Source organism: Watersipora subatra, chromosome 7 (genome assembly GCF_963576615.1).
Source record: "Watersipora subatra chromosome 7, tzWatSuba1.1, whole genome shotgun sequence".
NCBI lineage: Eukaryota > Metazoa > Bryozoa > Gymnolaemata > Cheilostomatida > Watersiporidae > Watersipora > Watersipora subatra.
The window spans coordinates 4,086,096-4,099,002 of record NC_088714.1 but is presented as its reverse complement, the minus strand read 5'-3'; the positions used below and the strand labels follow the sequence as shown (position 1 = coordinate 4,099,002).

Here is a 12,907-nt window from a genome sequence, read left to right as displayed (position 1 = left end):
ATACTGGATATGCAACATTTGTAGCATCAAATCTGTACTGTGTTTAATGCAATTTGATCAGGACACTTATCGGAGTTGTCTTATCCATAGTAGACTCCCATTGCATCGGTAGAGCCATGCTTCGTATCTATCAAGTGGAGAATATGTTTACAGATTTCATTAAATCATATATTTAGTGACATAATACAATGAATATTTATCATACATAACAAGCTTTCGATTAAATAATTAAAAATACAACTCTGAAACCTGATAATAATCAATTACCAATGATAATACATGAATAGTAATAAATTACCAAGAGATTGCTCTGTGTGACACAAAAAGCGAAACAAGCAGAAACTTAGAAGGCGAAACATGAATGATTGTATACACCGATCATTATGAGGTGAAACATGGGCGACTATAATTGTATCATAGGAATAAGTAAATGATAACTTGGTTGAAGGTCAATTTATCAACTTTGAGTTGTGCTGTTATACATGAACGAAAATTCCTTAAGCATGGCGATACAACTACAGATAGATTTTGGGGCAAAGGGGGTACATGCTGGGTAGACAACAGAAAGTATTATCAGGGATAATATCAGCAGCAAATAGAAAGAAAACAAAAGCGATGCAACAAGACAATAAGTAAAGCCAGGAGTTTTTTCACATAAATATAAGCTCCATGCGGTTTTTAACACAAAAATTTGCTGAACGAAAGGAAGGCGCAAAATATAACATCTTATCAGGAAAAGGAGTTGCATGCATGAAAAAGAAACGGAGACTAGATGCTTCCTATGCAGGTGCAATCAAATTGATACGCATTTTCCATCCTTTGTAAATGACTGACAAAGAAGCTTGTTTGGTTTCCGCAAGCTTTTTATTGACCTCTCCAGTGATTCTAAAAGAGATTACAAATGGGAAGATATCCAGAAGTTATAGGAAAGAATGCGTGGAGAGGTAACAAGATGCGCCACCACATACCTCTTGTGTGCGTGCTATCTGCAGACTGCTGAGGAACAGAAACAGGAAACTTTGGTGTGTCTACGCAATCCTTTGATGCGACGGTAGCCGATTGAAAAACAGCCACCTCTGGAGTAGGAATGGGAGAACAAAGGCACTTCTCCTTCATCGTCTCACTGCAGTTGTCTATGAAGGCATCGATGAGTCTGGCCTGGGCAGTCAACAACAGTCCGCATTACATTAATCCAAGGGTCTAATGTAGTGCGATCAAACTAAAGGAAGTCATCACAACAGGAATTCCGGCAGCCTGTTGTGTCATTGCAACTTCATGGCGTGTAAGTTTGTGTAGGTAAGTAGGGGAACCGGTATAGAACAACAAGCAGATTTCCTGTGAACATCGGGAAATTAACAACTAATACATAACAAATGGTTGCGTGAACTCAACGCAGCCCTTTCCATTCATTAGTTCTATGCGCAGAAGAATGCAGCATGTCTACCATATGACAGAGATTATGGTGCAAACATCTGAATGATACACAACTTGTTGCGGCTTTTGTTAAATCTATATAGTTACACCAACTGTTACAAGGCCTTCCTGATATAGAGGAATAAGAATTTCTGAGACAAACCTCAGTGACTGCTGAGAAGAGGGCAATTCTGTACATTATACCGAATTTGACTTGGGTATGGAGTTTTTCCAACTAGCAGGATCACGTAAATATACACGTGAATGAGTAACCTTACCGTACAACCGTGTCATGGAGAAACACTCACAGATTGCGTGTAGACTCGAAGGACTTGGAATTTGACTCCCTCGCTCTGCTCATCAGGAGATGCCGGATATTGGAGAAGCAATGAAGGCATCGCCGCTATCTTGTCTCCTTTCAGATGTTTTGACTTTCTCGACATTCTAGGCTGTAGTTTCCCAGCTCCTAGAACATACATAAGATAGTTGCGATGAGTATGCAAAAATAGAAATGCACACAAGGGTTTCAAAACTATGATGATATCGTACGGGCTTGTGTGACTCCTTAATGATGAAGACAACTTGTCTCTTCGCAGTGACCTAAAGTATCAATGAATTGATTTAACTGTAATTCTGTTTAGTTTAATTCTACAAATTAACATTGAGTATCCATAAGACTAAAAACCTTCAGCTCAATGAACCAGTGAAGAAATTTTTGACATTTCCTTTGAAAGGTTATTAGTGTAAAATGTTAATAATATATTCATTTACACCGAGATGTAACAGAGAACAAGCAATGCGCATTTATTATTGACTATTGTTTTTGTGTAAATGCACTGTTATATCGATGGAGAACTCATGATTTTTTTCATCAAATCTTTCTTTTGATTACAGGCTTTCATATAAATTTGGCGAATTATGATTAAATATGACGAGTTGTTTTCTCATTCTATTGTCAACATTTATGAAAAGAGACGATAACTCCTAGTTTCATGCTGCATAGTTCATGTCATATTTTACTGTAGTTATCTGTGCAAGGACTTATATAGATTGATATTCTAATCATCAATCTGAGTCTTCCTTAAACAGGATCTTGAACTCCATTTTAGTAGCAGATATATGTTATCATTGTGTTATGTAGAATATCTCCTATTGAAAGCCTTACATTGGCTTTGACGGACTTTGCACAATAAGCAAAGGATGGCATCGCGGAAGAAAAAGCAATGATATCCGCAAGAATACCTGTGGTTGAAGAAGTGTTGTGGTGGCACTCTGCTGAGCTGCATGTACACATCTCCACATATTCCCATGTTAGCTCTTCATATAAGATGCCTAGCAATGGCTCCTGATAACAAACGCAACTGGGTACTTGAGAAGACAATTTCTTCGTAAAAGCATTTGTAGGTATTTTATCCGTTTTGACAACAAAAGCATATAAATTACAACCTGGACAGTAAGTTACCTCTTTCTCCGTAGAGATAATGTATATGCCATCAGTGTTGGTGCCAATTTGTACAGCTAACCAGGAGCTGTGAAGGAAGCTCTTGTTAGTACTCTCTATGTAGCCATCAAAGAAAACACACCTGAAATAGCATGTGACATTTCACAAGAAAGAACCTTCCTCGCAAAAGACACACCCGTAACAAGATGTCTGGAAAAATCCTAATTAACAAGCAGATCACAGAGCAGTCAGAGCTCACATGCAAACTACGGTACATGTATTGACAAAAATAGCTCAAACAATTGGAAGACAACGGCACAAAGGTAAAAATCATTAAGTATAATCTGTAGGAATGCAGAACTAATTAATGTGACCTATGATTTGTTGCTTTGAGCTAGTTAATCGCGAATCTAGCCTCTGGTCACAGAAATTGCTAGCAAATTTCACCCGCCCAGTAAACTATCAAGGAGTGACAATCACAATAAAACAAGACTGGCAAGGAAAGCGATTAAGCAAGGCTTTTGCTATAGAACATTTTCTATATTAGTGCGGAACATCCATTGAAATGGCGCTTGTATGAAAGTGACACCACTGAGAAAGGGGCAATCAGATTAGGGTGGCAATAGAATGACAATATCATTATAGAGAGATACTCACTAAACAGAGATGTTTGCTATAATGTGACACTCGCTATAGAGAGATGCTGGCTATAATATGACATGTGCTATAGAGAGACATTGGTTATAATGCTACACTGGCTAAAAAACAATGCTTGCTATAAAGTGACACATAGAGAGATCAACTATAATGATATGCCACTTGCTATATAGAAATACTTGCCATAGTGTGTCACTCACTATGGAAGGCACTTGCTATAATGTGTCACTCACTATGGAGAGATGCTTGCTATAATGTAACATTTACAATATTTATAATAAAAAACAACAACCTCTTCAGCGCAGCAATTGCTACTACGACATAATATTGCTTTAACATCTAGCCTCATTATAGGACACGCAAACTACATGTGAGAAAACATAAATACGTCGCTTTATTTATCCTTTTACAAACAAATGCGGACAAGTGTGTAATACTGACAATACAACATACATTTTTACTAACAATAAACTAAAAAGATTTGAGAATTTATGAGAACAAGAAAAAAATAAGCTAATTACGTCAAAACTATTATTTTAATGCGTAATCCTCTTTGGAAAACGAAAGCAAGTAGTGACTAAACGATAGTGATGAGAGATAACAAGAGAGCTACAAACAGAAAACTGACCCATAGTATGGCAGAGACTCACAACACGCAGAAAGAAATGCCACTCTGGGGTTTGGTAAAGACTCAAGGTCAAATGCCTTGGCATTGGCAAGAAGGTATTGCCTCAGGTCATCAGCTAGTTCTTTACAATCATCAATAGAAATAGGAAAGATGGAGGCTTGGTTAGCTCTGAAAGCAGGCGATCACACGGAAGTAAGCGGAATAGCTTGCTGTTCTACGCTAGTCCCATTGAGGGGCCCTGCTTATGCCCATCAAATAAATAGACTATTGCTAAGAATAGCAAGACGGCAAAAGAGAAGACGAGCACTTGGCAACAACCAATTTTTAGAAAGATAAATAGGAAAATCGTGAGACGTTTACATGTCGTGTCACACAAGTTTATACGTGGACACAAAGAAAAACCAGGTAAGAATTGTGTATAGTAGATTACCGTTTCGTACAGACGTAACACCAGCTCGAGAAACCCCCTGTTTGTGTTAGCATTTATATACACTAGCGAGCAGCTTCCACAATTGAAAGTTTCAGTAATTTATATACAAGCATGCTTTAAGTGAAACTCATTATCACGCAAACTTTGTCGCGCTGTTATTGTCGTATAAAATATCCATAAAATTTTCCGCTACATGCAGATTACATAACATCTACTGTAACACCAAGCACTAATCGCCTTGACATAGTAAAGTTCGCGAAAATTTATAAATTTCCTTGCACATGGCTTAGAGCCATGTCTTCAACAATAACCCAATGATAACAATGAGTCAAGTAAACAAATGAGTATTCAAAATCTAAACCGACCATTTGCGGCGCGTTAATGTATACAAGGGGCTTGCAACTCCTCATGTGTGGTTATAAAAGCTCACAACAAAACAGAATCACACAGCTAAATCAAGCGAGAAGCAGATATTTTAGACAGAGTGCGTATTGCTGAGGCAAAGCAAAGAAAAGTGTGACACTACCACTATGGCAAGGACAGATTACCCATAGTACGGTAACACGTGAGACGAGCTAAGGTAAGTCTGATAGGCCGTCATAAGTCTCGACTCATCGTTTAAAGTGTCACCGGTAGGCTGTTTGCCTAGACTGTCAAATTTTTTGTGAGCGAATTCGACAGCCTGACAGTATTCGTCCAGCAGTTTGGTATTTGACTGGACAGATAAAGGGAAGATTGAGTGAACAGACCTGCCAAACACACAGCCAATGTAAATATGGGAAATTTAAGTAAACGGACATCTAATGTAATTCTAATATTGAATGAAGACATAGTACAGTGCACCCTCGGGATACGATTACCCTGATATACGGTTTTTTCACCTTAGAAAGTAGAACATGATGATTTTTCCACCTCTTTATACGAATCTTATTTCACCATTATCCAACAAAATTTTCGCCTGAATTTAAATTGGCAGTCAATGTGCTTATTACGTACATCAAAATAACAAAAACGTCGAAATGCTGTTCGCCCAAAAATATTTTCACAACGCCTATAACTGCCATGATCGATTTCACTCAATTCAGCAGATCTCATGTGTAAAATGGTAACATTTCCTTTTAAAACCAGTAGCAAAGTTGGAGTTGCGATCCCGCCGAACAGAAAGTCAGTGGTCAGACAACTTCTTTTAACCTCCTAACAAAAGTTCACTTTATTACGAAAGCAGCATCAGTCAGGCTTTTTTGCCATATTAGGCTGAAAAATGGTTTAATGAGATCAGCTAGAATTACATTGAAAACGAAGCCAGAAGCTAATCGGTAGTAAAATTTTAGGGATAAAAAGTTGAAATTCAGTAAAATAGTCGAAAATACATAATAAAATTTAGCTTTAAGTGTGTGTGTTTAGTAAGCTAAACTTATTTAAAGTGAATTCAAAGTTTATGTTATACGAACTCTCGTATACGTTGTACGTACTGCACATAGCGACGTTAAATTTTAATGCAGATCATAACCAATAAATACACTAAATACAATACAGTCCCTGTAGGTAACTATAGTTACGAAGGTTAACATACTACTTTGTTACTATTTTTTTATATGTAAAGCACTTGTATGAAATTTTGACGATTTTTACCAGGGGATGTTTGTATTATATAAGTACTATGGTTTCTATACCCATCCATACGATTTGTTCACTATACGATGGCAACCCTGAAACGGATTAAAATCATATCCTGAGGGTGCACTGTATACAGAATGCATAGAATACATATTATGTAAGCAATATAATACTAGTGTATCAAGCAATAATGAGTTTACCAAGCTTTCCTAGAGTCAAAGACAACTCATAAGTTCTAAAACTTGTGATACGATTGATAGACAAGAAAGCGATTGACCACATTCGTAAATTGACTGTAAAATGCCCAAGAATTACTTGTAGAATTCGATGGTATGCTGCTCCTCATTGAAGGGACCATATTGCACCGCACAGAGTAGCCCAGCCAGCTTGATGAGCAAGTCTCGGTCACACGGGTAAGTGCCATCCATTATATTACACCTCGCCTCGGTGAACAGTAACTCCAATATTTCATTGTCCTTGACCTGCGAAGCAAACCTCATAACTGAACTGTGACCAGTCATACCGTCACTAGAAACTATATCTACTTGTTCTGCAGCATCTTAGGTCAAAAAGACTTAGTTACAGGTTCAAAACCTTATGAATAATTTGAGCTACCATACCAGATCTTTAATTAAAGCACTCTTTAAAGCACAGCGCAAGGCCCAGCATTAAGTGCTTACGGAAAGCATCTAGTAAAACTAACAGAAAGGATAAGGCTTGTTATTACCGTTCACTTTGGAACTAAAATAAATGGCCTTGAACACATACATATCTCATGAACAAAAACATCTACATGCATATTCAATTGGGATGATGTCACATGCCAAACATCGGTGCCCCAAAGCTTTGGCATGTGCTGACAAGCTTTCTTCATAGTACATGTCACCTAGCATTCACTTATGTCAAGCATTCAATAAACATAAAAACTGCTGCTTCACCTGAAAACAATGGAGTATTAATATGCTATCAGTTATATATAAGTAAAGCAATATCAGATGATAAGACAACTTCAATTCAGGTTACTTACTGTGACTAAATATTCAGATACATAATGAATGGTGCCAGTATAAATACAACAAATACTTATCCTACATAACATGAACTTTCAATTAAATAATTGAAAATACAATTCTAAAACCTGATAATAATCAATTACCAATAATAATATGTAAATAATAAGCAATTACCAAGATAATGCTCTGTGCAACACAAAAAGCTAAACGAGCAGAAACATGAAAGACGAAACATTAATAGTTGTATACACAGATTATTACGAGGTAAAACAGTCTAACTAACAGGTATGTTCTGTATTGTCAATTCATTCATTAAATATACACTCTAAACAATAGAACTGAAAGCAAATGAGATTACCTTAAGGTCTTCTTCTCTAGAAATATAGACATTCCTCTTGAGGTGAACAAGAGGCTTCTGGATGGCAGCAGTCTTGGGTGATACGCTGGTATATTTACGGAGGTAAACTGGCCACTTGCCAAAGAGCTGCGTAGGGCAATGGTTGGGCTTCAGCTGCAACTCTACAAGCACCACACAGTGATCACTAGTTGACAGGTAGTACCAAGTTGACAACCAGTGTGAAATTGACAGGCGGTGCCAAGTTGACAGGCAGTGACAAGTTGACTGAAAGTATGGAATTGACAGGTAGTGACAAGTTGACAGCCAGTGTGGAGTTAGCAAACTGACATGCCAAAATATGTTCATAGAGTTAATATAATTTCAATTAATACGTCATTTATCGCGTGCCGTCGAGAAAAGGGTGTATAGAGTATATAGTAAAAGCTATAAGTCGTAAGAACTTTCATAGTCTCATGGATAGAGAATTGGATCACAAATCTGTGGTTGCAATCTTCATGAGTTCGAGTCCAAAATTGAATGCGAAATATTAATTTAATAGCTATAGCCAGACAGATGGACAGATATTCAAACAGACGACAGACAGACAGATGACAACTTTGAGAAATATAGATAAACTACCCATCTATCAACTTGTGTTAAAACCAATTGCAGTACATATAAATCTTTCTCAGTCTGCCCCTATTATATACTGCCGACTAAATATTTTACTGCTGCTTATGCAGTTCATAATATGAGGGTGCATAGTGAAAAAGTTGGGTGTTTTCATATGTTTAGTGCAGCTGAAAATAGAAAACTGTGCATGTGCCGTTTTTGTAATATTGAAATATGGTTGATACAAACTCAAAAAGCTAAAGTAATACTAAAAATCGCCAACTGTCGAACATTAGCGATATATTATTGATAATATTGTTACATAGCAGTAAGCATTAAACTCAGCAATACATGCCTGAACAACTAGGTGCGATAACAAAACTCTCATAACTACGTATTTGTAAGGAAGTATTTTATAACTAGCGCTAGGCTCTCTTAAACAACCTCTACAAAAACCATTAAAAGAAAAGAGAATATTAATAACACTCTGTTAATAGCAATGAGATTCTCTATTTAGCTGGGTTGATAATTCAAGTCTGTCATTGACTTGCGCTATGGCTCTTTCACAAGCCAAAGAATTATAAATTGTTTCAAGAGAACATCACTGCCTAATAAGATGTAGTTGTAGGTCCCAGGTGTTTAAAAAAATGTATAAAGGTTATCGTTGTCACAGCCCTTTAGGTTAGCTAGCAACACAGAGCTTAATCATTTTGGTAACCATTATATACAGACTCTACAAAAGCAGACAACTGCTGAAATGAAGACAAGAAGTAGTCAGCGGGCACAAGTCACTCCTACAATATGTATATCTGCATACTTTTGAGTATCAAAGATATACTTGTAGTCTTCGGTAACGGGCCAGTCAACAGACTAGTAAAATAAATAGGTCAGGTTTTACAGGTTAGTCGACAGTTAGTTGTGAGTAGGTGACGACTAGACCACGCTCCTGTTAGTAACTTGTAGAAATAATAGATCTATTATGTGTTAAGTTGCTACAAGTTGAAAGGGTCGGCAGCTGTGTATAGAATACTGATAAAAAAACATACGCAAGTCTGCTGAAACAAGCCATAGACTGAGCACATGTCTAGCCTCAGTAGGATTCAGACCAAGGGTGGCTATGATCATGTCCATTATTTCAGTAGCCTGGGTGTGCTGGTCTATCATGAGAGCGAGGAATGTTAGGTCAGGCAGGTATATATGAATCTCCAGCACTAAAGGAAATAGAGTAAAATGTTAAAGCATCGGAAAATTTCTGGCAGAAACTCTTTCCCAGGAGGCAAAGCTCATTCAGTAATCAGTATAGACGCTGAAATAACAAGGAACTGGTTTGCCTTACACAAATCTGAATTCACAGATATATACATGTACAATGCAGCTCTCTGTCAATACACACCAACTAAAACTCACCACTATGGCTATATGGGTACATAGCACCTAACTGGTGGCCCACTAGGAAGATCAGTGTTTCTTGGTACGATAACTCATTTAGTAAGAAGGCAATTTGAGAGACACTTAGCGATATTGTTGGTAAACCTAACCATGTTATCGATTTATTTGAATATGGGTTATACAGATAGAGAGAGATAAGAGTAGATATAGCGAATATATAAACTAGATACAGGTAGACATTTTTAGCAACTTTCAGTCTCATATGTGAACTTTTTCCTGGTTAGCTGTTATACAACAACAGAGTCGTTTATAGCAATTATACTCAACTTTTTAATTAACTCAAAGCCTAATATACGGCTCATAATTTACAAGGAAAACCAATCAAGCTTTTTGGCGAACAACAGGGTAAGGTAAGATAAAACTGAGACACTTACAACTGCTACGCTCCCCTTCCCTAGAGGCCTGTTGAGATGAGGGGCGACTGAAGTCTAACGACAGGTTTACCAGCTCAATCGGGTCACCTCCTGCTCCAGCCATTCCTTTGCATATACATGTAAGTAATGTATTACTCATCAGACAGAGAGTTATTCTCATGGGACAGACACAATAGATAGCAATAAAAGAATGAGAATGCTTTAGTCTTTATTCAATGTCAAAGAACCCGAGTGACAGTGGAGAGGGAAACTCTAAAAGAACAGGAAGCTGTAGCCAGTCAATAGTGGATGGAGGACTGTATGATGTTATAAGGAAGCATTTAAATAGCCTAGGATAAAGCGTAATAACATATTAGGATGGTAGTATTGACTCACTCATTGTCAGTTTTCAGCTCTTTAGAAAAGCATTGCAAGAATAAATGGTTTCGACATCCATACTGCACTTTATACTTTAACATATCTATACTTGCACACTTTACTGATGAGTGTGTGAGTTCTCTTAAACAAATCTCAGATAAAGATGATTTCAAATAAAAGAAATTGCAACAAAAATTGTAATCTGTCCAAAGAAGATCACTCATTTTAATGAATCCAATATACACCAATTATTGCTCATTCGTCAATTATGGAGGCTTATGAAAGGAAAAAGCAGTAGCTATCAGTTAGCTTGTAATATTACATTAGAAACTAATCTAATCATTAGATACACAATCAAGGAATCAGGTAAAACAAAATGACTGCGAGCATGATGGAAAATTGAAGTCTGTATATAACTACTTCTAAAAAGACAGAAAGCAAAAAATAGAGTACATTTGCTGCAGTAACTTCTCTGAGATGCAAAGAGGCTTGACCTTGTGTGCAGCTTAGAATGAATGTCTATTATAGATCACCAAAAGTTAGGCTGCTAGGGAGGGATTCACAATCACCTTATCTCTTATACTTCAGAGCAGTTTTATCTTTAGAATCATTAGAGGCACGAGGATGGCTAATGGTAATACTCGAGCAAAATTATAAAATGATCATCTGCTTAAAACTGGCACACTAACAATACTCCAATTTAATGACTCACCAAATTACACTGACTCTAGCTCAGGAGTGGTTTAATCAGAATTATTTTGCTCTGATAGTGTTATTCAGGAAGAAACACTTGTTCAACTGGAATCATAATTGAGTGAGGCTTTCGAAGATGTTAATGTAATAATTGGAGCAGCTTTTGAATAGCTTTAAGTATAACACTTAAAATTACATACATTAGTCGCATTAAAGATTATTAAGTTGATGCTTAAAAAAGAAGAAGATGGCAAAAGTTTTGCATGAGTTACAATTACTAATAGTTGGCCTAAAGACAGTTGATTAACAATTCTACTGCGTATGTATACCCATAACAACAAGCAATATCATTTTTTGTAGTAACTCATGGTTGCACTTGTTATGCTTTTATGGCCTTAGAACATACCTGCCAACTCTCACGCATTGGGCGTGAGACTCACGCAATCACCCCAAAGAAAAAATGGAAATGCGTGAGATTTTTTCCCTAATTTCCACAATTTTATATATACTATCATTGATACATCAATTGCCCCAAAACCAAATCTCACGCATTGCCCCACTCTTGGGTTGGCAAGTCTGCCTTAGAACCATAATTGCTCAGCATCAGAGAAGTACGACAACAATATAGGATGCTGGCTATTGCAGTTGCAAATAGTATTAGACAATGTATTAATCTACAGTGCTTACATTTTACAATACCTTCCATAAATTACATTCTGAATTTACTTTCAACTTCTGGAAACTATATTGCATTTGCCCTTTAAAATAACAGAACAAAGTTCTTTAAAAAATAGAACACCTAATCAAAACAAATAAAATACGTATTGATATGATAAAAAGGTAGTTTTGTTAGCTAAAAAAACTATTCAGATGATAAGCAAGAAATTGCCTTTTGACAATCACTTATTTGGTACTTCAATATTTGCTGCAGTTCAAGTGTTGGTTTGTGTATTGTCATAAATAATTACTACTAGCAATTCGATTAAAACTTCCACATCTTCAAAATATTACAGAAATTATTTAAAAAAATAATAAATTCTGGCATACGCTTGCTGTGTATGCTCATGTCTTTCTCTGCCTTTCATTGCTGAAGCGTTGGAATAAGCCACTTTTCGCTACACTGCAAGGTAGAAAGCTGCCAATTAATTTTCACTTATGACAACTTCGCTATCAAAAACTCACTTTACCCTCTTCAAACCTGTGTGCTTTTTGGAGTCGTTTAATAAATCCAGTAATATATGCTTTAGGTTAACGCAGGCATAACTCCATTTATTTTTAGAAAATTAGCCTTTAGCATCCTGTCTTTTACTCGACCAACCGGGAGCGAGTGCTAATTATTTTACGGTTTACTTGAAATTAACCCAAATATAACGATTTTCGGCCGTTAAATCTGACGTTGTTGGCATTTCGTTCGGACAGCATGTCTAGCAATCCAACTATTGTTTACAATAAACTTGAATCGTATCGTCGTTTGTCATAATCGACTTTGGTACGTCGCTAATTTATCTCAGAAATCTCAACAAACGGAAACACTTAGTGCGAGAACTTACGCTTTGCGGAGCGCGATAAAAAGTTCTGCTAAATATTTGCTGGCTATTGCAGCCTTCACCTTTCTTGTTAAAGTGAAAAGTATTTAGGTGAATATTGTGAAACTAATACATAAAAGAACCAATAGATAATGTTTCATTTAAAACATATGCACGCATAAATAAGTGTGATGTATTGCGAAAATAATTAAACTTTCGTGTCATTTACGCTAATAGCTTGTTAATTTTTTCAAATCACAAATACCAACGATTAGAAAATATTGTTCGTGTTAATAAGGCACTTCTCTTTTATTCTTATTGTTGTTATCCCACTTTACTGCCGGTAGAGAAAACTTTGCA

General features: G+C 36.6%; 1 protein-coding gene across 4 annotated transcripts; it reads right to left on the bottom strand.

The window, feature by feature from the left end:
• Positions 1-154: 154 nt before the first annotated feature.
• Positions 155-12,343, bottom strand: LOC137401250 (putative FERM domain-containing protein FRMD8P1). 4 transcript variants are annotated; one of them, XM_068087669.1, is made up of 11 exons: positions 12,220-12,343; positions 9,972-10,076; positions 9,195-9,359; positions 7,558-7,718; positions 6,502-6,668; positions 5,118-5,318; positions 2,876-2,996; positions 2,656-2,758; positions 1,722-1,879; positions 969-1,158; positions 155-885 (listed from the first exon to the last, which is right to left on the bottom strand). In XM_068087669.1, exons 2-11 carry the CDS (start codon positions 10,072-10,074, stop codon positions 794-796), a joined length of 1,461 nt encoding a protein of 486 aa, XP_067943770.1. In that variant the 5' UTR covers positions 10,075-10,076; positions 12,220-12,343; the 3' UTR covers positions 155-793. The 4 variants fall into 4 exon arrangements, with proteins under 4 accessions (XP_067943770.1, XP_067943769.1, XP_067943771.1 ...); XM_068087668.1 differs by having other exon boundaries at positions 156-885; positions 12,204-12,340; XM_068087670.1 differs by lacking the exon at positions 5,118-5,318 and adding an exon at positions 4,140-4,307 and having other exon boundaries at positions 158-885; positions 12,204-12,340.
• Positions 12,344-12,907: the final 564 nt, after the last annotated feature.